The sequence below is a fragment of the Fukomys damarensis genome, unplaced genomic scaffold (assembly GCF_012274545.1).
Source record: "Fukomys damarensis isolate Sample0158 unplaced genomic scaffold, DMR_v1.0_HiC HiC_scaffold_20, whole genome shotgun sequence".
Classification (NCBI taxonomy): Eukaryota; Metazoa; Chordata; class Mammalia; order Rodentia; family Bathyergidae; genus Fukomys; species Fukomys damarensis.
Window position 1 is genome coordinate 1,582,506 of NW_022900932.1, and position 26,496 is coordinate 1,609,001.

The 26,496-nt window shown below is 37.0% G+C and overlaps 2 protein-coding genes across 2 annotated transcripts in view; both read right to left on the bottom strand.

Annotated features, from left to right (window-relative positions):
- Positions 1 to 473, bottom strand: part of LOC104852358 (butyrophilin-like protein 1) — a 7,241-nt gene extending 6,768 nt beyond the window's left edge. The window contains exon 1 of the mRNA XM_010609943.1: positions 467 to 473. Within this exon, the coding sequence (XP_010608245.1) occupies positions 467 to 473 (7 nt within the window). The remainder of the gene's footprint in view (positions 1 to 466) is intronic.
- Positions 474 to 12,408: 11,935 nt separating this feature from the next.
- LOC109117596 (butyrophilin subfamily 1 member A1-like) overlaps positions 12,409 to 26,496 on the bottom strand; it is a 28,291-nt gene continuing 14,203 nt past the window's right edge. Inside the window, exons 4-9 of the mRNA XM_033766602.1 lie at positions 25,321 to 25,341; positions 18,314 to 18,334; positions 17,752 to 17,778; positions 17,057 to 17,083; positions 13,142 to 13,168; positions 12,409 to 12,959 (exon numbers count right to left, since the gene is read on the bottom strand). Coding sequence (XP_033622493.1) covers positions 12,418 to 12,959; positions 13,142 to 13,168; positions 17,057 to 17,083; positions 17,752 to 17,778; positions 18,314 to 18,334; positions 25,321 to 25,341 — 665 coding nt within the window. The 3' untranslated portion in view covers positions 12,409 to 12,417. The remainder of the gene's footprint in view (positions 12,960 to 13,141; positions 13,169 to 17,056; positions 17,084 to 17,751; positions 17,779 to 18,313; positions 18,335 to 25,320; positions 25,342 to 26,496) is intronic.

Genomic DNA, 26,496 nt, shown 5'->3' on the forward strand with positions numbered 1-26,496 from the left:
ATATATATATGTATATATATATATATTCTGTATATCTGCCTATATCTATACTACACAGAAACATATATGTAGCACTTATCTAGGTCTACAAATGTGGTGGCTCTGGGGTAGAGAGGTTCAGAAAGGCACAGCTTTGTTGTTGGCCAGGAGGGTTTAGTATGGAAGGCAATAGCATTGCACTTAGAGGAACTGGCCCCAGCTAGCCTCTCCCAGAAATGTGACTGGGGTGCTTTTGGTCAAGGCAGTGACAGTGGTCAGTGTGCTAGCGGACCCTGTGCTCCCGACTTTTCCATTTCTGCTTACAGATTGAGGTACCATTGGGCATCAAACTCAGGACCTTGTGTTTGCAAGGCAGGGACAGTGCCACTGAGCTAAATCCCCAGCCCCACACATAACATTTTTATAGAACAATTGGAGAGTTTCTGGGTCACGATGTATAGATATTAACATTTTTAATATTCACTACCTGCCATCAGGTTAAGGAGAGAAACGATAATATCATTCTATGGTCTCATGTGTGGGTTCTTTCCAAACATGGAGTCTGAAAACTTCATCACAAGGGCCTCTTACTTTATGGAGGGAGTACTCATATCCTCCCAGGAAGACTGAGTGATTTGTTAAAAATTACAGCCAATAGAGTTTGTAAATCCTTAGCCTCAATTCTTTGTGCTTAGATTTTCTTGGCAGTGTATGAACATTATAAAGTATTTTTCAGCAAATGAGACAAGAAAAGTAAATAAATTCAACCATATAGTCAGTGAGGATGCCAATAAATATTACAGGTCTGAGTTCCACAAGGTCTACCCAAAGGAATAAGGGGCTTTGCTGTGCAGGTGGTCCTTGGACAGTGAATGATGAAACGTTTTCATTTCTATGCCAGAGCCAGGTGAAACAAGCCAATAAATAAAATGCATGTGGCAGAACACTGACCTGCCGAGCACCATGTGGACATCTGGAGAAGGAGAAGAGGGAGGAGAGAGCCAGCTCGAGACACAGTGGGAAAATCCCCCATCTTCACTGCAGAAGGAAAGGGTTACGTTGACAGCGCGGCGCCCTGTAGAAAAGGGCAGTGAGAAAGCCAAACTAGCAGAATGAAGATTAGAAAAAGCCCTTCGTTCAAAGACTTAACTTTATACACTGTTTTCCAGCTCTTTCTCCTTCCTCAGACCTTAAGACACCATTTCTCACTCCTTTCCCAGTGGATTCTCTTTCTTTCTCTTTGAAAACCAACCAGAGCCAGGTGAAACAAGCCAATAAATAAAATGCATGTGGCAGAACACTGACCTGCCAAGCACCATGTGGACATCTGGAGAAGGAGAAGAGGGAGGAGAGAGCCAGCTCGAGACACAGTGGGAAAATCCCCCATCTTCACTGCAGAAGGAAAGGGTTACGTTGACAGCGCGGCGCCCTGTAGAAAAGGGCAGTGAGAAAGCCAAACTAGCAGAATGAAGATTAGAAAAAGCCCTTCGTTCAAAGACTTAACTTTATACACTGTTTTCCAGCTCTTTCTCCTTCCTCAGACCTTAAGACACCATTTCTCACTCCTTTCCCAGTGGATTCTCTTTCTTTCTCTTTGAAAACCAACCGTTTCTCTAGTGGTTATGGAAAGTTATAAACTATTCTCTTGTGCTCTGTGGACTCTTGCTTTTCTTTAGATTCGTCTTTTCTCCCAGATGCTCACAAAACTGAAAACACCGAGTTCCAGGCTGGGAAACGAAGGTAGGCAGATCTAGTCCACCTCTCTCAGTCAGTGTGTTTTCAGCCTTCTTACATTCATTTACTTACTTACCACAAATAGCGCTTGCGTCTTGTCTCCCAGGAAAGAAGGGACCTTTTTCTCACCATACGTCCTAGAACTCAAGCGGCTCTTTCTTCAGGACCCACGTCTGCTGCAGATAAATCTCTGTATCACCATACGTTTCGTTCTCACCGTCTCCGTGTAGCTTTTGGATTTCTGGAAGCTCTTAAGCTCCCTAGTGCACCTACAGAATCAGGCTCCAGAGACAGTCTTCACCTGGCTCTAGCTGTCAGCATCCAAGGGTGTGGCTGGAGTTGCAAGTTTCCAGTCCACCTCTGGAGAGGGAAGGAGGACACGCGGTGATACCAAGAGGCATTGGCTTTCCAGTGCCTCTCCTTGAGTGCATCTAAAGGGGAAAATTATACCTGTCTCCAGCTCTTCAGTTGCTTGGAAAGTGCAGGTGAGGATTTTCACCCTAGTGAACTTTGGACAGGGCTGAGCTATAGAATGGCAGGAACTCTAAAGTGTGCCTGGTTGAGAATGCTGTGAAACTTCTTTCTCCCAGCTGCAAAGAGCTGAAACCACATTTTTTCAGGAAGAGGGAATCATCTTCCTGTGTGATATTCAAATTTATGGATATTCCCAATGTTTAATTCAGAGAATTAGCTGATCTAGAGAATAAAACCAATGAAGCATGCTTCTTCCTACCACACTGTAATGGACACAGTGGGACATGTATGATATAAAGCTGTACAGAGGAAAGTCATGGCTCAGAAATAGGGAACGCTGTGTTCACAATCGTGGAATGGAAATAACATCATTAAACAGTGCCAGGCATAGATTGTGCTTAACAGGAGTTCAGTTTATTTCCAAGTTTAATTAATGTTTCTTCATGCTTTATAATGTGGAATACTCAAAAACATAGTGATTGGATAAATATTACTATTAAGGTGCTAACAGTCTGGTTAAAGGGATACCTACATCTTAAGTAATGATTCTTTGGATCCAGTGAGATATCCTCAGCTTATAAAAGATCAAATTTATTTAGATATAACTGCATACAATAGAATGCAGTTCAAAGATATTTCGCAAATTCTTGTACTAATGTAGCTGCCACCTGGATCAAAATACGAAAATTTTCATCTCTTACAGAGTTCTCTTGTTCATTGTCAGTCAGTACATTCCAGAAGAAATAATTTCTAACATAAGTCACCACAGCTTAATCTTGCTTATCTTCAAACTTCAAAACAACAAAAAAGGATTCATACATATGTACACTTTTGAGTTTGTCTTTTTTGGCTAAGCAAAATGTTTTTTAAGATTCTACTAGGTTGCGTATGTCAGGATTTTACTTATATTTGTCGCCGCATGCACGTCATCACGTTGCACGAATATGCTGCCATTTACTGTTTTGCAGCCCACTTCAGGGCTGGGTCCGCTCCTTGCACGCACTCCTCCCTTCACCAGACACTGTTCACCCAAGTCGGGCAGCCCATGTCCCTGGGAGCCTCCTGTTTTACTTGAGTTCTGACACCCACCTAATGCTTTAACTCTGAGATACTTGAGAATAGAAAGGGAAAACAAGGACAAAGGAAGAGGTTGAAGAAAATATTTGCCTCTTTTGTTAATTTTAAAATTTGTGATATGCATAAATTTGTATTCTATTCAAAAACGTAAATAGATTAATATACATTTCTAACAAGGCTGGAAAAAGGAATTTGAAAACTCCATGTACATATCTTATATTTTCCCCTAACAATGGAGAAATGTTTTAAAATTGAGTAAACTGTAGAGAATATTTTGAGGGAATTATTCTGAGCACACTTGAACTGAAAGAGAAAGAGAGCAGAAGGTAAACATCTAGAAAATACAATTGATTTCAAAAAGCAGTTTTCATAATAATGTGAGCGATATGAGTCTGTTTACTTGAGAAACATAGAAGGATAGATAGCAGAAAAAGTAATGATAGGGCATTTATTTTTGGAGTACTGAAAGTATGGGCATTTCTGCCTGTTATTTCTGCTTGTCTCTGAATTTTTAGACCTTTCCAACACAAAAAGTAAGAAGAAGGGTTCCCTTTCCCCCACAGACCCACTAGCACTTTTATTGGTTGATTTTTTGATAACAACTATTCTTTCTGGAATGAGGTGGAATCTCAGAACTTTTTGCATTTGTATCTCTAGAATGACCAGGTGATGTGGAATATTTTTTTTCATATATTTATTTGCTGTTCTACTTCTTATGAGAAGTGTCTGTTTATTTTAGTTGCCTATTTTTGGATTCAGTTTTTAAAGTTTGGGGGTATAATTTTCAGTTCTTTATATATTCTAGATATTAGTCCTTTGTCTAAGGAGCATCTGACAAAAATATTTTCCCACTCTGTGTTGTCTCTTCACTCTGTTGGTGATTTCTTTCACTGCAAAAGCTTTTTAATAAGCTGAGATCCCAGTTGTTGACTCTTTGTAATATTTCCTGCACGACCCGGGCTTTGTTCATAGTCTTTGCCTACACCTATGTCTTCAAGAGTTCTATCTGTATTCTCTTCCAGCAGATTAAATGTTTCTGAAGTTTTCAAATTTAGACCTTTGGTCCATTTTGATTTTTAGTTTAGTGCATGGTGAGAGACGTGAGTCTAGTTTTAGTCTTTGGGGTATGGAAAGCCAGATTTTCCAGCATCTTTTATTAAAGAGGCAATCTTTCTTGGGAGTGTAGATTGGCACAACCACTGTGGAAATCTGTGGAGATGCCTCAAAAAACTAAAGCTAGAGATTCAATTTGACCCAGCTATTACTCTTCTTGGTATCTTCCTGAAAGAATTAAAATCATTATACCATAGTGATGTGTGAACACCTGTGTTTATAGCAGCTCAGTTTGTAATAGTTAAATCTTGGAAATAGTCCAAATGCCCATCGACTGATGAATGGAAAAATAAGATTTAAAAAAATACATTGGAGTACTGTTCAGCCATAAAGAAGGAGGCACTTGAGACATTTCTAGTTAAGTGGATGCATATTGAGACCATACTCTAAAATGAAACAAAATGGACATATGTGAAAATACCACATTATTTCTCTGGTGTGAGAAGCCAAAAGTATAAATAAGGACCAAAATGTATAGTAGGTATTGTGAAATAGGAAGAAACATTTCAAATGTGAAGAGAAACTGGTAGTGGTGGGGATGACAAGAAAAAAAATGGAAAACATATATACAAAGCTTTGTAAATAGGGAGAAGAGGGATTTAAGGGAGGAGAGTAGAATGGGAAAAAGAAGCAGAATCAAGCTATAGCATGTTCAGGTACAGATTTCCTATGGTGAGTGTGATCTTGTGAAATAGGAAGAAACATTTCAAATGTGAAGAGAAACTGGTAGTGGTGGGGATGACAAGAAAAAAAATGGAAAACATATATACAAAGCTTTGTAAATAGGGAGAAGAGGGATTTAAGGGAGGAGAGTAGAATGGGAAAAAGAAGCAGAATCAAGCTATAGCATGTTCAGGTACAGATTTCCTATGGTGAGTGTGATCATTTTATTTCCAAATGAAAATATGAAGTATAAAAGGAGAAATCACATATAGGGAATACAGAATTGGAGAAACAGTCATCACTCTTGGAAATGAAAAAATACCTTAAAATAGAAGCAAAAAAGAAGGGGCAAATATCAGCATTTCTCAGAAAGAAGATATCAGTTGTTTTGATCCTCTCTGTAGCTTGTAAATGTATAATTTCTAGATAAGCTTATCTGTCACAGGTTAAAGTTCCCTTTCCTTGTTCTAATTTACTTTCTGTTTTGAGAATGTCAGAGTGATAGAAGAGACGCTTATGACCTAGGAGTTTAAGGTGACCAAGGAGGAGAAGCTCATTGCCCAGGACTTACGGTGGTCAGGGACTTCTTGTTTCCGGTTTTATGAGTCCTTTAAATGACAGGATCCCAAATTTTCGGAAGCTTCTCCCATCAGTTCTCACAGGAGAGATCTGTGGGGGCCCGGAGAGGGCGCCTGGTGGTGAGGTTGGGAATACCTGTTCCTCATGCTGTGAGCAGTGTGGTGAGCAGAGGACGCTTATGTCTCTCAGAAAAATGTACAAGATGTGAACGCTGCCTGGGCCTTCTCTGGGTGATGGGCAGGAGCAAGGGGAGGGGGACAGTGTGGAAGGGATCCAGGGATTGACGGGATAAGCTGAATGTATCAGCCCCTCGATCACATGGCAAGGTGTGAAGAAAACGGGAGGATGGACGATGCTTGTGATTATGCCATTTCTCCATGATGTTCCTTTTCCCCCTTCCTCTTTCTTCACTGTACAAAACATTCTTCTTGAAGGAGGGAGCAGTTTAGAGAGATTGTGGGCATATTTATCCGCAGCAAGTGGCAATTTTCTTGCAAGAGGGAAATGAAAGCCGTTTTGTGAGTGTCAGAGTCTTCCCTGAGGTTCCTGGAGAGACCTGCAGGTGTCTGAGAGCTCCAGGAGACCATTTCTTAGAAGCACCGTGAGCCGCACTAGTCATAATCTTTTTTACCTGTTGATCGATTCTTCTTTTCCCAGCTATTTATGATACCTTCCTCTGGGCCATATTGATTTCTGCACAGGGTACGATGGGGCATCCCCTGGAATTCTTCCCATCAAGATACATTTTTCTTTGTCTTGCTTCTCCAAGTGTTCTTGTGGGCCTCAGGTGAGAACATTTTATATTTTCCAGACCTGGGTTCTATTGCTTTCTGAATAGAAGGATTAAATCACTCTATTAATTCTTATTTATACTTGGGTTAATTCCAAATCCTCTATTTTGAGGTAGTGATTTGTTTGCCCATGCTTCAGGGGCAAGTAAGCTCCTCGAATAGCACAATTTCTGATGACCAAGACCTGATTGAAAACTCCAGTCTCAATTTCCATCACTCGTCTCTCCTCCTTCTTAGAGTATACTCTCACTGCACTCAGAAATTCATTCTTTTAAAAAGAGACTGCTCTGTTGGTTCTAAGCTCCATGAAGAAAAAAAACCTTTTTGCTATGTTTACCACCACGTCTTCAGTTGGAATGGGTGCTGGATGTGAGGTGTGGCTGACGGAAGGCCCAGGGGGCTCTGCCGGGTCAGCTGTGTTGCTGTGCTCCGCCATGTGCAGGCAGGATCTTCTGGCATCCTTTTGTCCATAAGTTTCCCCCAAAGCCAGTCCATGAATTCAGTCTTTGTTACTAGCCCCTGGGAGCTCACTGTGGCCCATGCTGGGTCCCTGGGCATAAGTGTGGAGGATGTGGAGATTCATTGGTTTGGCTCCCGGTTCTTAGAGGCTGTGTACATAAACCAGGATGGAACGGAGCAAGTGAGGGAGCAGAGGGAGAGCAGAGCTGGTGAAGGACTGTGTGTCTGGAGGAAGTGTAGTGTGAGAATGCAGTCTCCCAGTCTTAGACAATGGAATGAATGTACAGTTTTTTAAAAGGCCATAATTATAAAAAATCATTTTGGAGTAAAAGGTACAGATGAGTAATTATCTGAGAATGCAGACCACTCTTGGGGAAATGGAAGTATTTCGAGCTTGATTTGGGGTTAGAGGGGAGATTATGGTAAATCAATCAAAGAGGCATCTGTATTGGAGCTGGTCAACATCTAGAAACTAAATTTGACCCCAAAAGATCTTGGAGCTATTTATATATTTATTATGCTTTAATTTAAAATGGAATCACTTCTACAAATATCTACTATAAAAACAGGTACTTTATTTCCACCCATGCCTATCCCTGCACATTTTGGAGGAAAGCATGATTACAAGATGTGTGGTACTATTGTTCTCAGTGACCAGTGCTTCATTGGACACTCTGGGAGACTGAATCAGGAGAATTCCAAATTTGAGTCCAGTTTGATTCCCGGTGTTCACCACCAAGCTTGGCTAGTGGCCAAGTCTTCATTGCATGTTTGGATGTTTGGTGTTTCTGTTTTAATATTTAGATTTTTGATCCATTTTGATTTTAGTTTAGTGCATGGTGAGAGACATGGGTCTAGTTTTAGTCGTCTTTATTATTTTTTATGCTTAGAGCCTTCACACTCTTATGGAAATTCATGAAATATATATATTTTTATCCCTTTGTGCTGCGGAATACCAGAATTTACTTCTTTTACCCGTGTTTTGGTACCTGTTTTCCAGTCCCCTATTATTTTTTCTCTACCAGCCTCTAGTAGTCACTCTACTACATTCAGTTTGCTTTTTACCTTTCACATATTAAGGAGAACATTTATTACTTGTCCTTCTGTAAGTGCCTTATTTCATTTAACATATACTCAGTATCATTAGTCATCACAGAAATGTAAATAAAAATTATGCATTACTTCACACATGGTAGGATGGCTATTATCAAAAGACAAAGGATAAAAGGTATTGGTCAGATATAAAGAAAAGAGAATTCACACATTTTTGGTAGGGGAAAGTCATATGGGAAACAGTGTGGAGCTCCTCAAAAACTTAAAAATAGATCACCAATGATAAAGCAATTTCTCTGTTTGGTATATACCCATAGGAAATGACATCAACAGCTCATGGAGAAATTTGTGATCCTATGTTCATTGCACATTATTCACAGCAGCCAAAATATGGAGCCAGTATAAGTGTCCGTTGAGGAATGGGTAAAGAAATTGTTCTACATACACGAATTTTGTTCAACCTTAAAAGAAGATGTTAAAATTTGTGGCAACATGGATAAATCTGGAGGACATTATGCTAAGTGAAATGTTATACACAGAAATAAAATACTGCAAACATTGATTAATATGTCAAATTTATTTTACTTTTTTTCATTGAGTTTATTGGTACATTCATCATTGGGATCTTGTACCTTTCCATGACAGAGCTTGGTTCTCATTTTACCCCTGCCCTCCCTTCACCCCCTCTACCCTTCCCTAGAGTCATTCATAGGAAAATGGATGCATATTGAGGCCATACACTTAATTAAAATAAATAAGACACACATATGTAAATACCAAATAGTTTCTCTGATGTGAAAAACTGAAAGTGTAAATAAGATCCAAATGGTATAATTGACAATGTGAAATAGGAAGAAAAGGGCTAAAGGTGTAGGAGAAGTGGGAAGGGTAGGAAATAAGGGAAAAGAAAAAAAATGAGAAAATGAAATAATGGAAATACGTCACATTTAAAATAGAACAGAATGGTGGTTACAAGGGGCAGATGAGATGTGGAGTGTTGCAGGAGGAATTGGCAAGGGACACACACACAGAGATGAGCTGACTGGAAGTAAAATAATAAAAAGTTTATTTTGCTAGGCAAAGGCTGATCACATTCAAAAAGGCAGCGCCAGTGATCGACCTCCTATTGGGTGGCAGCTCCCTCTTTTATAAGGCTTTACAGCCTTGATCTCATTCAGGTGGTTACATTTCACTTCCTCATTTCACATCACTGTCACAAGATAGTTAACTTTAACCCAGACGTAACAGTTCTCTGCAGTTGGGGAATTTACCTTAAAAATCCCTCTGGCTATCTATTCTAGTGCACAGGAAGTGGGTGTTCAAGGTTAGGGATGAGGCCAAATGTCCCACTTCACGGTCAGTGCCTCCGGTGTCTGGTAATTTTGAAGTAAACAAAGCAGATTACTGTTAGAGACAGAAGTTATTTTACATTTTCCTAACATTTGGTAGGTTTTTGGATTATTTCCAAAAGTTCTCTGTATCATGGGGGTTTGAAGATATGTAGGACAATATAGAGTTGCCATTATATAGGAAATGAAAATCTAAACATATAATGTGTAGCACACTGACTACCATTATTAATATTATATTGCATAGTGGAAATTTAGTAACAGTAAATTTCAGGTGTTCTCCCACACACAAAAATGAGTATGTGAAATGATGAGTATGTTAATTTGCGTAATTATACTAATTATTTCACTATATATGTCATTGTAAACATTAAATATGTGCAACAAAATTTTAAAACAGTTCTTTAATTGGAATCAAACTTTACAATTGATGAAGTTATCTTGCTTCACGTACTTTGAGACACACTCAAAGGGGGTTGAGAGGACCTGTGAGGTGATGCAGGTCTTACTTTGAATGAGACAGTGTTTATATATAGACTATCATAGTAAAGTGTTTGGAGCCACACACTTTCAGTAAATATGTTTTTTGGACTTGCAGCTATATGTTCGTAAGAATGAGTTAAAAGGCTGGTTCCAGGTTGCACCCAAGTGATGAATCCTGGCCTCAGAAAAGTTATATACCTTATTGCTTAGAAAAAAATAACAATGGGTACGATTGAAACAATAAATAAAAAGCAAAACCACAAAGCAGTGCTGACCGTATTAAGTGCTGGCGAAAATATGAAGAAATTGGGTCTCTTACACATTTGTAAAGGGAATGTACATTGATGTAGCTACTTTGAAGAGTCTAGAAATTTCATATACTGTTGAACCTACTCTTAAAATATGACCAAGTAATTCTGTTATTAGGTATTTAGCATTGGAAGGTGAAAATGATTTGGGATGCACATGTTTACATGAGTATTTGTAGCTAGTTTATTGATAACCATCTGAAACTGGAAACAGCATGAATTTCCTTCAGTGAATGAATGAACACGTGATGGAAAATCTGTTCAGAGGAACTCTACTCACATACAATATAGTGTCATGTTATAACTACATAAATATGGATGATTATGAAAATCCTTCAATGAAACAAGCTGCTCTCAAAACATATGTTATATGTAAACTTTATAAAATATCCTGGAAATTACAAAAATGTAGGAGCAGAAATTTGATCAATTGTATCCAAGTTAGGTCTGGAGGGAGAGTTTGGCTACCAAGGGAAATCATGAGAAAGTTTACTTAGGAAATTGCATGAGTTCATGCAAGTGTTAAAACTTATAGGACTGTACTAAAAATAGTCAAATTTACTGCATGCATATTAAGAAAATGTAAATAGTGGCTTGAAAATACATGTGAAATAAATGTGTCAGAGGCGAATGAAGAGTGTAAAAAATAAAGGATGTAATTTAGGTGAAGTTCACACAGAGGAAGCTGAAGGACGAACTTGTAAGCATTTGTTTTTCCATGAATGTCACATTGGGTTGGACAACTGAAAAAGCTTCAAGTATTCATTAAGACATAACTGATTTTATGTACATCATTTTGTTAACAACATAATGTGGCATTTAAAAGAGCCTAATATGAAAATAAATCTCATTACTATTTTAACGAGATGGTCAAGAAATTAACACAGGAAAAGTGATATGCATTCCTGTTTCTAATTCTTTAGTAATAATTCAGTCTTATGAGTGTGTATGTGTGTGTTTAACATGTATGTGTATATATTTATTTAGTCATACTGCAAGCAAAACATACTTCTGTGCCCTGCGCCATACTTTGGAGAGGCATTTTATGAGGTATGTTAAATGACAGGAAAAATGGTAGAAAAGCATAAGAAAAATAAATTACTATAGTATGGGAAGATTTATGTCATGACTGGCTGTTTCTTTTTCATGTGGTGGCAATTAACCACTTTATTTACGATATTTTATCAGTATGTATGTGCAGTCGATGATGACTGCATTCATTGGGGGAGTTGATACGTGTACATACTGCATTTTAGCTCTTTTCTCATCCTCTTCCCCTACCCCCGCCCTCCATCTCTTGGTCCTCCTCCTTTGTAGTAAAGGCCACAAAGAAGTATAAACTTTCTGGCTAAGGATTTACCTCAATGGCAACGTGCCTGGCTTGCAAGTACAAGGTCCTGTGGTCTGTTCCCATAAAGGGGGAAAAAAGAAGGATACATGAGTTATTTTTAGGAAAACGGATACATCTTGAGAGCATAATGTTAGGTGAAATCAGGCTAAGAAGCTTAAATGTTGCAAAGTTTCTCTTTTTTTCCTCATTGAGTTTATTGGTACATTCTAGGTAGACAGTACAGTTACATCCATTATTGGGATCTTGTACCTTTACATGACAGGTCTTGCTTCTCATTTTTTCCCCTTGTCCCTGCCCTCCCTTCACCCCTCTCCTCTCCCCCTTTACAAATACTTCATTTCTGTTTTTTCATTTTCTCATTGTTTTTATTTTCCCTTATTAGTTTTTCCCTACCCTTCCCACTTTCCCTACACCTTTAGCCCCTTTCTTCCTATTTCACATTGTCAATTATATCATTAGGATCTTATGTGCTATAATGGTTTATTCACACCAGAGAAACTATTTGGTATTAACACATGTGTGACTTATTTATTTCTCTTAGGAGTATGTCCATTTTTCTAGGAATGAATCTAATTCTCATTCTTTATGGCTGAGTAATATTCCATTTTATAGAAAAACCACATCTTCTTTATCCAGTTTCCAACTGATGGGCAAATGGGCTGTTTCCAAGTTACATATTCAAGAAATTGATACTGGATCAGCAGTGCACATTTCCCGGAATGATTCTGTTGCAAGGATTTGATTAAAATATGTAGACATGCACATGTTGTTTTACATGCATACACATATATTTTTATTAATCAAGCACAACCACACATTTCTTTACACTGCAACATACTGTTTGAAAACAAATCATGAAGGAAAATAAACGACAGGAAGAAGAGTAGAGAGGACTGGGAAGGCCAGTGTGCTGCAGTACAGGAAGGTTCACGTCCTGACTAGATGTCTCAGCTCTCACTGATCTGCACGGCCACAGAGGAAGTAGAATTTGGGTCATCATCACGCTATTCCAGTCCAGGCTTTTCCTGTATTGGACAGATGTCCAAGTGTCCCGGATCACTGGACCAGAGCCTGAAAAAAGGCCTTAGGGACCCAGAGAAGGAGCCCTGAGAAAAGGTGTACATGTGGCTCTTATCTGTCATGTTATAGAATGAGATACACCCACCCTCATAATCTAAGAAAATGCACACTACGCTAGGACGCTTCCGTAGAGTGAGTTGAGTTTCTGGAGAGGTGAGTGCCCAATACTCATTTTTATAAAGCCTGATGGCCCAGAAACCATCTTCAGGTTTTATGTAAGTCTTCTCCTTCCTCATTACATCAGTCCTACAAACTCCCAAGTCCCATGCTGTACTGTTTTTCACTTCCACCTCCCAGTAGCATCTCCCTGAGCTGATGGCCTCTTTACCCAGCACACAGGGAAGGGATTCAAATCTCAGCTGACTCTTAGGTAGATCTTGAGGTTTCTCCCCCAAGGTTACTTGCTGTCTTTCTTCAGACAAGAGGAGGGCGGGATGGGCTGTTTCTGGATCCAGAGTCACATTCACTGCAGAGAAAACCAAACTTTTAATCTCCAAGAGGATTAGAGTGATTGTGAAGTCAGGATACCTACAGAAGCCTGAGATGTCTGGGGACTGGTCGAGGAGATTCTGCCATTTGCCCTCCCCTCCAGCTCCCCCTGATATCGTGCGTAGCCTGAGGAGTAGGGTCACTCTTGGTCAGACTCACCAGCCTGGAAAACTTCTTTCCTCCAGTCTGAAAAGAACAGAAATATGTGTTACCAGATCATATGTTTGAATTTCTAGGCACAATAGATAATTTCTTCTTTTGAACATTTTCCTTTTCTTCTTTTCTTTCTTGGTAATGTCCCAAGCTTATTCTGTACCTTTTGTTTGCAATATTTTCCACCGTTCATCATCAAATATTCCTACAGAAATTCAGTGCTCTACTTCATATTTCCTGTGGTGTAAAATGCAGGTGTACACTAAGATGCAGTTACTCTCTTCTTGAGAAACAACAAAAGCACATGTTTTCCAACCAGCATCCCTACTTCATTTGAGTGGAACAGTATATCTGAATCGTAGCCAATGAAATAGGCACAGAAGTCAAAATACCGTTTCTACACTTGAAAATGAAATATTTCAGGTGAAATTTTCATTCTTGTTCTTATTAGAGCAATTCCTCACTTCTGCCGGTGGTAGGCTATAAAACAGAGTGTAGAACACTGGGGGAAAATTCCTAGTATTAAAGGTACAGTTTTGAAGAGAGTTTCTAGGCGAGACACCCAACTAGGTACATTCAGATTTTAATTTGCAAAAGTGAAGAATACCATATAATTGTGTTTTACAACTCCCAACTGAGTAAGGGAAGTTCATGTTTTACAAAAATTATAATTAATTATGCTGATCAATGATTTGTTAAATAGAAAATAAAAGTTAATTCCTGTTGGATTTGTGGAAAAGGAAGATTTGTGGACTGAACAAAAATTCTTTATTCATTTCTTTGTATCTACCTGTTAACTTTTTTTTTTTTTTTTTTTTTTTTTTTTACCAGAGATCGAACTTGGGTCCTTGTGCTTGCAAGGCAGGCCACTGAACCGCTGAGCTAAATCCCTGGCCCACTACCTGTTAACTTAAAAAAATTAATTTTATTGGTACATTTAATGTATACAATATAATGACATCTATCACTGGAAATTTGTACCTTTACATAATCGGTCTTGGTTTTTATTTTTTCCCCTTTCCCTTACCCTTCCTTTAACTGCTCTCTCCCTCCCTATCTACAAAGACTTTGTTTCCATTAGTTTTCATTTTCTCATATTAATTCCATCCCCTTCTATCCTTTCTCCTCCCCTTCCCATTTCCCCTTCGCCTGTGTCCCTTTTCTTCCTATTTCGCATTATCTATTATATCTTTTAGTCCTTACTACACTTTCAGTTTCTTACACTAGAGAAACTATTTGGTACTTACACGTGTGTCCTATTTATATCACTGAAGAATACCGCCTCAGTGTGCATCCATTTAGCTATAAATATCTCTCATTTCTCATTTTTTATGGCTAAGTAGTATTCCATTTTATAAAAAACCCTAATTTTCTTTATCCGGTCTCCTGTTCATGGGCAGTTGGGCTGCTTCCAAGTTTTAGCTATTACAAATTGTGCTGCTGTGAACATGGGTGCACATATATCACTGTGGTATGATCTTTTAATTCTTTAGGGAAGATACCCAGCAGGGGAATAGCTGGGTCAAATGGGACTTCCAATCCTAGTTCTTTAAGATATCTCCATACTGATTTCCACAGTGGTTGCACCAGTCTACACTCCCACCAGCAGTGGAGCAGGGTTCCTCTTTCCTCACAGCCCCTCCAGCATTTGTTGGTTGATATCATGATAGCAGCCATTCTTTCTGGGGTGAAGTGGAATCTCAGTGTTGTTTTCACATGAATTTCTTGAATGTGGAAGATTTTTTCATTTGCTTGCTATTTTTACTTCCTTGTCTGAGAAATGTCTGTTCATTTCAGATGCCCATTTTTGGATTGGGTCTTTAAATTTTGGAGGTCTGATTTTTTGAGTTCTTTATATATTCTAGATAGTAGACCTTTGTCTGAGGAAGAGCTGGTGAAAAAATTTTCCCCAGATTGTGGGTTGTCACTTCACACTGCTGGTTGTTTTCTTGCTGAGCAGATTTTTAATAAGAAGACATCTCACTTGTTTATCATTTGTGCTAGTTCACAGGCAACTGAGGTTTTGTTCATAAAATATTTTCCTACACCAGTGTCTTCAAGAATTCTACCTAACCTCTTTTCCAGCCAGTTTAGTGTTTCTGTTTTAATATTTAGATCTTTAATCCATTTCAATTTCACTTTAGTGCATGGTGAGAGATATAGATCTAGTTTTAATCTTTGGCAAGTTAAACCCAATTTTTCCAGCACCATTTATTAAAAAGCCTATCTTTACTCCAGTGAGGGTATCTGGAGTTGTTTCTGCATCTTCTAATCTGTTTCAGTGGTCCCCAGGTCTGTTTCTTTGCCCATACCATGCTGTTTTTATCACAGTAGCTTTGTGGTATAGTTTTAAATTGGGGATTGTAATACCCCCTGTCATGTCTCTGTTTTCTAGAATGTCTTTTGCTGTTCCAGGTCTCTTCTTGTTCCAAATGAATTTTTGGATTGTTTTCTCTAGTTCTGTTAAATATACGGTTGGAATTTTAATAGGGATTACATTGAATCTGTATAGCTGTTTTGGAAGTATGGCCATTTTCACTATGTTGGTTCTTCCTAACCAGGAGCAACAGATTTCTTTCCTTTTTCTGATATCCTCTTCAATTTCTTTTTGCAGAGTGCTGTAGTTTTCAGAGTAGAGGTCTTTGATTTCTTTTGTTAGGTTGATGCCTAGGTATTTCAGTTTTTTGGATGCTATTGTGAAAGGAATTGATTATCCCATTTGTCTCTTAGTGAGTCTGTTTTTTGTGTAAAGAAAAGCTTTTGAATTATGTGTGTTAACCTTGTATCCAGTTACTTTACTGAATTTGGTTATTAAGTGACTGTTGGTGGAGTTCTTGGGGTCGTCTATATAGAGTATCAAGTCACGTGCAAATAATAACAATTTGACTTCTTCATTTCTTATCTTTATTCCTGTTATTTCTTTATCTTGTATAATTGCTGTGGCTAATGTTTCCATTGTTTTTACCCTTGACTCTATTAATATAGTGTATTACATTTATTTATTTGCATATGTTGAACCATCCCTGTATCGCTGTATCTTCTTAATGATCTTCTGCATTCTGTTTGCCAGTATCTTATTAAGGATTTTTGCATCTATGTTCATTAGTGAGATTGACCTTTAGTCCTCTTTTTCAGTTGGGTCTTTCTCTGCTTTGGGGATCAAGGTGATACTTGCTTCCAGGAATGAATTTGGGAGTATTACTTCTCTTTCAATTCAATTGAAGAGTTTAAACAGTAGTGATAGTAGTTCCTCTCTAAATGTCTTATAGAATATTCAGCAGTGAAGCCATCAGGGCCTGGGCTTTTGGTACATTTTAATAATGTTTTCAATCTCATTGATTGATTTTGGGTCATTTAGAATTTTTAGGTCATCTTTGTTCAACTTTGGTAATTCATACAATTTAGGAACCTGTCCATTTGTTCTGTATTTTCTATCTTATTTGTGTAAAGGTTTTGAAGTAGATATTGATGATCCTCTGTATTTCTGCTGGATCCATTGTAATTTCACCCTTTTCACTCCTAATTGCAGGGATTTGGGTCTTTTCTTTCCTTTTTAAAAATAAGGTTGGCTCTTTCCTGGGCAGGCCTTGGCTGGGCAGGTTTGCCTGAGCCTCTGGGATCAGGTTGAATCCCTTGCTGGGTTCTGCCTGTAGCCACGCAGGTCTGGACCCCCCAGATCCTCCCCCAGATCTGTGCACACTCACAGATCTACCTCTGTTAACCTTTAAATGTTTTGTGAGAGAAAGGTGAGAAAAGAACACAAAATATTTAAAAAGCCATCATCCTTGCTAAGGTTTCCATGGAACAGAGGTTAGTTACTAAATATTTATCTCTGCAGTTAGAATGTTGTCTTACATAATTCAGGAGCTTAATTATACACCTTTTCATCCAAGAAAATTGTCATAGAACAAAGTCACTCACCAGGAAACAAAGATGACTTCTCCCAGCCTGCAAGGTTACAAAGTGATGAGACATCATTAATCTTCCTGGCTCTTCTATATCATTTCTTCTTTTTTTATTCTTGGTATTCTGTGAGTATTCAGCTGCATTATCGTCTATGTTTCTAAATATTCTTTTTGTGAATATAGAAATTGATAGAAATATAAAGAAAGATTTCTGAAAATTTAAATTAAAACTAGCAAAGGAGGGAAAGGAGAAAGAAAGAAAAATGAATAATGGAAAACATACAATTTGAGAAATGAAGACGGAAAGGAGGAAAAATGGAAAAATAAATAGAAAGATGGGGAAAGAGTGATGGAAGAAAGGAAGAAGGAAGAAAGCAGCAGAAAGGGAAGGCTAAAGGGAGACACGGGGACAAAAGAGCAGGAGCTAGAAAGGATGAAGGGAAAAGAGCAGAGACTGAGACAAAAATGTAAACAGAGAAAATCAGTGGTAATAGACGAGAAGAGAAAAGAAGGAAAATTTGTAGAATAACCATGAGAAACACTTTCCCATATATAAAATAAATTCCAAATTAGCAAAAAGTTGGATTAAACATCCTTCGCTCCAACACAGTGAATATGTCATAGTATATTAGGCCTGATTCTGTGCCGTGGGTTTGCAGAGGGTAAGGTTTTTTAAAAAATTATTTATGACACTTGAACTGTGAGACTTACCATTCATGAATTGAGCTTTTATGTCATCTGAAATGAGAAGTACACATAAGTCTCCGCCTCACAAAGAGATAAAGATGCAGAAAGAAAGACCTGCATTCCTCGGAGGAGCTTTTCACAGTCACTATTAATATCACATTAGCCAAGTCATCACTCCTTTCCGAAATTTCTTCTCATGGAAACAAATCAAGCTGAATCACATGATATTAAATACTTAAGGTAAGCAAGTAACTTATTGCTAACATTTTAATTATTATAATATAGAGTAATAACTTTTGAATTTCAAAAGGTATTGAGTTAAGAGTAAAGATTAAGAGCCGGGCGTGGTGGTGCATGTCTGTAACCCCAGCACTCGGGAGTCTGAGGCAGGAGGATCCCTGTGAGTTCGAGGCCAGCCTGGGCTACATAGTGAGTTCCAGGTTAGCCTCAACTACATAGTGAGACCCTGACTCAAAAAACAAAAACAAACAAAAAAAAGAGTAAAGATTAAGGATGAAGCGAAGCAAGAGATTACTATAGCGATAATAGAAAGTTGCAACTATTTTATATGGAAGAATACAATTACCAATTTCCTTTTGCAGTTTTTCTGAAAAACAAATGTGAAAACTCAGTTTTAAAATCACAGAATAAAGAAAATCTTTGCTGGGGAGGATAAAATAAAATAATCTGGGTTATGAGTACAAATTCTCAGTGATGAATGCAATCATAATGTATACTTAAAATGTAATATTGAAATAGTATATGAATTATTTATTAAGACTTTAAAAATCACTTTTTAAATCCTACAACAGTTATTGAACAAAAAGAAGAAAATAAAAAATAGAACACAAGTATACAGGGATAAATTTTCAGTTGAAATTCAAGGAAGGAATGATCAAATTCTCTCATGCAGTATTCTTTTTGCTTTAAGTTAGAATGCTGATATTCACAGTGTTGCCCTGTCACATGCCACCTGTGCAATCACAGCCACAAATTATCAGTGTTTCCCCTAAGTTAGGCATTTGCTAAGATTTAGATAACAGCTCAATTGAATGCTACCTAGATAATGTGAAGTATTATTCTTTTGATTATAGAAGGAAGATGAGAGCATTAGAGGAGTCAATAACATGATCAAGTTTCAGCTGGCAAATGGGCAAATCAGTTATTTCAATGCAGATCTGTTAAACTCCATAGTGGAGACCACAATCACAGTGCCATAACTCTTCACTCATGGAGCAGCCAGCTGAGGTTTCAGTCACAAGGCAGAGAAGATGGCCGTCTTCTACACAGAACCATCAAAGGAAATTTCTTAAATTGTTCTCAGAGTCAGACTGGAAAGGGTAGGTACCCTGATTTCCCTCAAATACAGTCTCATATAAAAATTTCATTCATCTCAGAGTCCTATGAAGGAGTTAGTATCAACATCACGAACACAGCTAAAAGGTAGTGCAATATATAAAGGAATGGCAATGTGAAATAGGACGAAAAGGGCTAAAGGTCTAGGGGAAGTGGAAAGGGTAGGGGAAGGGAAATAAGGGAAAAGAAAAAAATAGGAGAAAAGGAAAACATGGAAACAAAATATTTATAAATAGGGGAGAGGGTGGAGGGATGGCAGGGGTATGGGGAAAAATGAGAACCAAGATCTGTCATGTAAAGGTACAAGATTCCAATGTTGAATGTAACTGTACTGTGTACTTAAAAAGTACCAATAAACTCAATGAAAAAAATATAAAGAGAAAAGTACATGCAGAAAGTGAGTTAACTGGCTGGAGAACAGAGGAAGAGAAGAAAAAGAGGAGGAGAAGGAGAACAGAGAATTGGCTAAGGGATTTTTATTAGTGAGAAACCATAAAAACCATAAAGATATTCATAATGAGGAGATAGGAGGAATGGAAAAATATCAAAATAGGGATAAAGATAGGAAGACCATATTTTGTACATAAAATATCATTAAAGTTTACTCTTCTCCTTCCCAAATTTATCTGATAAATAAAAGTATATAAGAACAACAATGAAACAAAAGCAAAACAAAATGTGTTATAAAATCATTGATATTCTTTGAGTACTCTGTGCCAGGCTCTGTGGAAGTGCTTTGAAAGCAGGGTCACGTGTATGTTCTAAAGTGCTCAGAAAATAAATTGGTAGACATATTTGGAAGAGTAACCTGAGATTAGACAAAGGACACATTTCTTGTTGCTCTCCATAATTGTTTATTCTAGAATTATAATTTTATCCAAAGTGAGCCTGACATCAGTTTACCACTTGTCTGTCTGTCTATCTATCTTTTTTCTTTTTTGGTACTGGGAATCCAACTCAGAGCCTTGTCCTTGTCAGGCAGGTGCTCTGCTGATGGTCTGTATCCCTGGCCCGTATTTATTTATTTTTGGCAAGGACCATGAAGGAACATGTCTGTGGGAGACTGATACTCAATATTTGTGCTTCCTATATATGTACTAGAAGAATCTTGCCATATTCAGTTAGTATTAATAGTTGATCTAAAAGAATAAAGCAATTTGTTTTGTTTTCTGTGTTTCCATTGGCATTATTGAAAATTAGCTTTTAACCTTCTAGTTTGAGCTTTGATTTTTATCTTTGTCAAAAGATGAAGCTCAGTAAGATGTAATAGAAGTAGGATCCCTTCAAAATAAACTCAACATCCTCAGTCACTGGGTTAGGTGTAATAAAAATTGAGTTTATTAAAAATAATTAAGTTTATGATGATAAGTAACAAAGTGAGAAATTATTTTGGAAAACAGCAGTTTATGAAAAAACTTAAAAGCATTTCAGCTGTTACAAAGAAGTATTAGTGAGCTGTCTTTTGTATGTTGTGTGGCTTCCTTGATTACTAAGATTGTGCAGCAGTTAAAGACCTACTTGAAAAATCCATAACTTGACTTTATTGAACTCCTTTATTAAACTTCATAAGGTACTCCAACACTCAATTTCTTTTTACACTGATCAGTGTAGAACCTGCCTTGGGTTTATATGGGAGAATTTGCTCCTTGTTTCATGGGATGGCCCTCAAAAGCTTCACATCATAAAACTTAAAGGAAGCAATGTGGTGTTTCTTCATGCTACTTGATTTGGGAGTGTATTCTTAGAAATGATAGCAAGGTAAAAGCAAAAAAAAATAGATAAATTGATTTTCATAAAAATTGCAAAATGTGCATCAGATGACAATGAACTCTTACAGCTTAATCACAAGAAGAAAACAACTCATTAAAAAAGAAGATGAACTTAAATAGACATTACTTTAGAGAAGACAGGCCAATGGAAGCAAGCCCATGAAAAATGTATACTATAAATGGTATACATTTGAAGATAAATAATCTACCTACTTGTTTAAAATACCTTTCATTTTTCTGAAAAAGAAGTTAGAGAAAAACTTGACAGTTGCAAAAACAAAAGCATTTAAATACAGATTAAATGGAAGCAAAATGCAAACTAGTAGTAGAGCTGCACTAAAGGCAGAATTTTATTTATCCTGCAAAAGATGAAGATGAGGATACATTTTGCTTCTCTTGCTATTGTCTAAAATTTGGTTCTGTGTAGTAATAGCATTAGTCAAACCGGCTCCAGTTATGACACTCATCATTTCTATTTTTATTTCACCTGCGAAACAAATGAGCAATATTGGTTAAATAAGTGAAGTAATTTACAAGTGCAATCATGAATGATGAAATATTAGTTGGCTTGGGGCAAAGTGAGTTAACTGATGGGGAAGAACAGAGACAGAGAGCCAAAAATGTTTAAAGAATTTCTTTTTATAAGAGTGCATAAAAATTACAAATAGCTATTTATAGAAGGGAGCAAGGAGGATTGAAAGAATAAGGAAGGAGACATAAATTACTACAGAAAGATCATATTGTACATGTAAAATGTCATTAAAGTTTACCTTTGTCTCTTCTAAGTTGATCTGAAAAATAAAAATATGAAAGAATCAGAATGAGTCAAAAGCGAAACACAATATATTCTAAGGTCATTCATATCCTTACTGTGCTCCTCGATACCAGGCCCTATGAAAATGCTGTGCAAGCAGAATCATTTTTCCAATCTAAAGTGCTCAGTAAATAAATTACTACACATCTTTGGAAGAGTAACATGAGATTAGAGGAAGCACACATTCCTTGCTTTCTTTTTTTCACAGATGCTTATTCCAGAATTAGACTTCAACTTACCATTTTATTTATTCATTTTTCATTTATTTATTTTTTCTTTATTTATTGCTAGAACCCTGAAGGAACGCTGACATATTGGATAGATCTGTAGGAGTAGAGTGTGAGACAGATAATGCTATTATTTCTGGCCCCTATGTATGAAGTAGAGGAATCTTGTTGTCCTAAACTACTACTCACAAGTGATGAGTTTGTATAACAAAGGTTCTTTTTCTGTATTACCTGTGCAACCCTCAGCATTATTGAAAAGTAGCTTTTTATCTATTTTGAAAAGCATTGTCAAAAGCTGAAAGTAATGAATTAATGTTTAGACACAGGTTCCCTTCAAAGTAAAGTAAAGCTGAAAGATGAATTAATGTTTAGACACAGGTTCCCTTCAAAGTAAAGTTGACACCCTCAGTCTCTGGGCGCCGTCTGGTAAAAATTCAGCTTCACTTTAACATAATAAGCAATGAAGCCAGACATTATTTTGGAACACATCTACATAGCATCTTATGAAAGATTCAAAGAGCAAGTTAATTGTTACAAAGACCAGGTATGAGAAGTAAAGTTGACACTCTCAGACTCTGGGTGCGGTCTGGTAAAAATTCAGCTTCACTTTAACATAATAAGCAATGGAGCCAGACATTATTTTGGAACATATCTACATAGCATCTTATGAAAGATTCAAAGAGCAAGTTAATTGTTACAAAGACCAGGTATGAGTGAACCCTTTTTGGTGTGTTGTGCAGCTCCCTAGCTTACTAAGATGATGTGGCAGTAAAAGTCCTGTTAGAAAAATTCATATAACTTGCTGTTATGGGCTCCTACAATGCACTCTAACAGTCCATTGCCTCTTCTATTGATCAGTGGAGAACTCGCCATGGGTTTCTATGGAGAATTTACTCCTTCTCTCATATCCTGGTCCTTGTTGCTCTGGTATTTGTTGATATCTCTTCACTTACTGTCTCGTACAATTTTTAAGCTATCATTTGTGCTTAAGATCACTCTCATTTTCTTTGTCATTGCTTTTATCTTCATAATGAAATTCTCTCATTATCTGATAGAGATGAAAATTAAGATTCTGGTTGCTAGTTATTTCTCATTATCTTACTGCAATGATTCCAAGATACTATAATTTATCTCTCTCAATTTAGGTTAATATGTATGAGTGGAGTGAATATAAGGTACTGATTTATCTGTACTTTTTAATTGCAGAGAAAAATATTTTCAGTAGAACTAAGAAAAACTTTAGGGCAAAGCAGCACTCTTCAATGACTATTTTGTGTTCTCCAAGTGATTAATTTACTGCAAATTAACTTTGCAAAGTTAGCAAAATTATCTCCAATATTAAACATACTAGATGAGCTTCTCATTCATTTTTTTACTATTGTGTTACATTGATACTGTTTACTCAGAATGAACCTGAATACATCAGAGATCAGAATGAAAGATCTTCTAGTCACAAAACTTTTAAAAGGAAGCCATGGAATATATCTTTATGTCCTTTGATTTGGGAGAGCATGAATTAGAAAAAACAGGATGGTGAAAACAATGAGAAAAATAGGAAATTGAATTTCCTAAAAAATTAGAAAATGTGCATTAAATGATAATGAACTGAAACAGGCACAAAAAGAAAACAACTTATTTGAAGAATAAAAAAATGACTTCAATGATATATGTGCACCCATGTTCATAGCAGCACAATTTGCAATAGCTCAAAGTTGCAAGCAGCCCAGTTGCCCATCAATGGAAGACTGGATAAAGAAAATGTGGGTTTTTAAAAAAATTAAATTAAGCATTACTCAGACATAAAGATCAAGAGACTGAAGACATTTATTGGTAAATGTATGCACATTGAGGCCATACTCTTACGTGAAATAAATAGGACACAAATGTAAATACCAAATAGTTTCTTTACAGTGAGAAACTGAAAGTATAAATACGGATTAAAAGGTATAATAGACAATGTGAAATAGGCAGAAAAGGTGCAAAGGGGAAGGGAATTAGGGATGGGGGAAAAAGAAGGGAATGGAATTAATATGAGAAGAGGAAAAAATGGAAACAAAATCTTTGTAGATAGTGAGGGGTCGAGGGGTTGAAGGGAGGGCAGGGGAATGGGGAAAGATAAGAACCAAGATGGATTATGTAAAGGGGCAAGTTTCCGATGACGAATGCCATTATTGCATACCTCAATGCACCAATAAAATTATTAAATGAAAAAGAAAGGCAAAGGGAAACAAGAACCTAATTTCTCTAGTTACAAGGGGGCTGCACATCAAAGTCATAATGATACAGCACTTCACAGGCTGTGGTATGGTTTTAATACACAAACATAAATGGGAAAAAGTGTTGGAAAATTGTAGCAAAATACAAATTTTTATTCACTGCAGGTTTCACTTGTATTGGAAAAAGTCTTGCAGATCTTCGAAAAGTAAAATGCAGTATACCTGATGACCCAGCAATTCCATTTGTAGTTATACTAACATCTATATGTGAAAACAGGCTTGGGTTAGGGATTTAGTTCAGTGGCACCACGCCTGCTTCTCAAGCACAAGATCCTGATTTTGATCCCCGGTAAAAACAAACCAACAAAGAAACAAAATTCGGCTATGCTCATCCAAGGGTGTATTATTCGCTCATGAAAAGAAATAAAGTACTGATGCGTGGTATATCACGATGTATCTTGAAAACGTCATACATGTGAAAGAAGGCAGAGAAATAGCTCACATATTCCATGGTGAGACAGCTCTGAGGCCACAGAGCAGGTCAGATCATAGAAAGAAAGCAGAACAGTGATTGTCAAGAGGCTGAGTGTTGGGGAAATGCCAAGTTGCTTCTCCGTGTGTACTGAGTTTACATTACCCATGATGCCTTTCTCTGGGAGATACACGAAGGTGAGTTGCACACCACTGTGAATGTGCCAGTGCCGCTGAATTGTACACTTTAGAGTGCTTATTTTATTTTTGTATGAATTTTACCCTAGTTCAAGTAAAAAAAGCAATTTATAAATGATAAGAGGATCAAATCAATTATTTTCCACAGAGAAAAATTAATTGGTTTAACATGGTGCAAAGATAACACCTAGTGTTGATCTCCCAGCAAAAATCTGGCTTAGTCACATAATTTTTGTGCATATTCATATATAATGCATATATATGAAGATCAACATCTTGCTACTTATGTTTAAAATATCTTACATTTTTCTGAGAAAGAAATTAGTAAAAATTATTTGCAATTAAAAGAAGAAACAGTAAAGCATTTTAGTGCAGGTTACATAGAAGCAAATTGCAAGTGAAGCAATAGCGTTCCACTAAAGGAAAAGTTTTATTCTCTGAAATGTGAAGATGATGATACACTTTAATTCTCTGTTATTATCTAATGTGGAGTTAAGTGGAGTAATATCCTTAGTGTAACTGGATAAAGATTTGAAACTCACCATTTTCTTCTTTTACTTTATCTGCAAAACAAAAATGAGAAACATTGGCAAACTAAAATAAGATGATTTACAACTACCATCATAAAAGATTGAATATTAGTTGTCTTGGGAGACAAAGTGAGTTAATTGATGGGAAAGAACAAAGAGAGAGAGAGAAAAAAGAGAAACTATCGAGATGTTTTTTGAATAAAAGTACATAAAAAGCACAAAGTGACATTTACACAGAGGAGGTGGGATAAATGGAAAAATAAGGAAATAGGCACAAATTAGGAAGATCAAATTTTGTACGTAAAATGTCAGTAAAACTATTCTGTTGCTTAAGCGTATCTGACAAATAAAAGCAGAATCAGGATGAGCCAAAAGCAAAGTAAAATATATTCTAAGATCACTGATATTCTTACAATGCTGCTCTATATCAGCCTCTAAGGATGTGATTTGAAAGTAGCATCCCATTTATTATCTAAAGTGTTCAAAAATAAATTGTTACACATAGTCAGAAGAATATAGTGAGATGAGAGGAAAAACACTTGTCTTTAGAACTGTATAATCCGCTTCCACTTTAGTTTAGTGCGTGGTGAGAGATACAGATCTTGATGATCTTCTGCCTTCTGCTTGCCAGTGTTGTATTGAAGATTTTTGCATCTGTGCTCATTAGTGACATGGCCAGGAGTTCTCTTTTTCCAGTTGGGTTTTTCTCTGCTTTGGGGATCAAGGTGATGCTTGCTACCAGGAATGAATTTGGGAGGATTACTTCCCTATCAACTTTTTGAAGAGTTTAAGCAGTAGTGGCACCAGTTCTCTAAATGTCTTGTACAATTCAGCATTGAAGCTATCACGGCCCAGGCTTTTCTTTGTCGGTGAGTTTTAAACGATGTTTTCAATTTCATTGATTGATTTTAGGTTGTTCAGAATTTTTATATCTTCTTTGTTCAACTTTGGTAAATTCATGTGTATTTAGAAATTTGTCCATTACTTCTGTGTTTTCCATCTTGTTGGAGCACAGTTTCTCAAAGCATCTATTGATCCCCTGGATTTCTGCTAGATCTGTTATAATCTCACCCTTTTCATTTCTAATTGCATTGATTTGGGAATTTCCTTTTTTCACAAAGTTGACTGTTTGTCAACTTTATTCTTTCAGAGAACCATCTCTTTTATTTTTTAGTTTTTGTATCATCC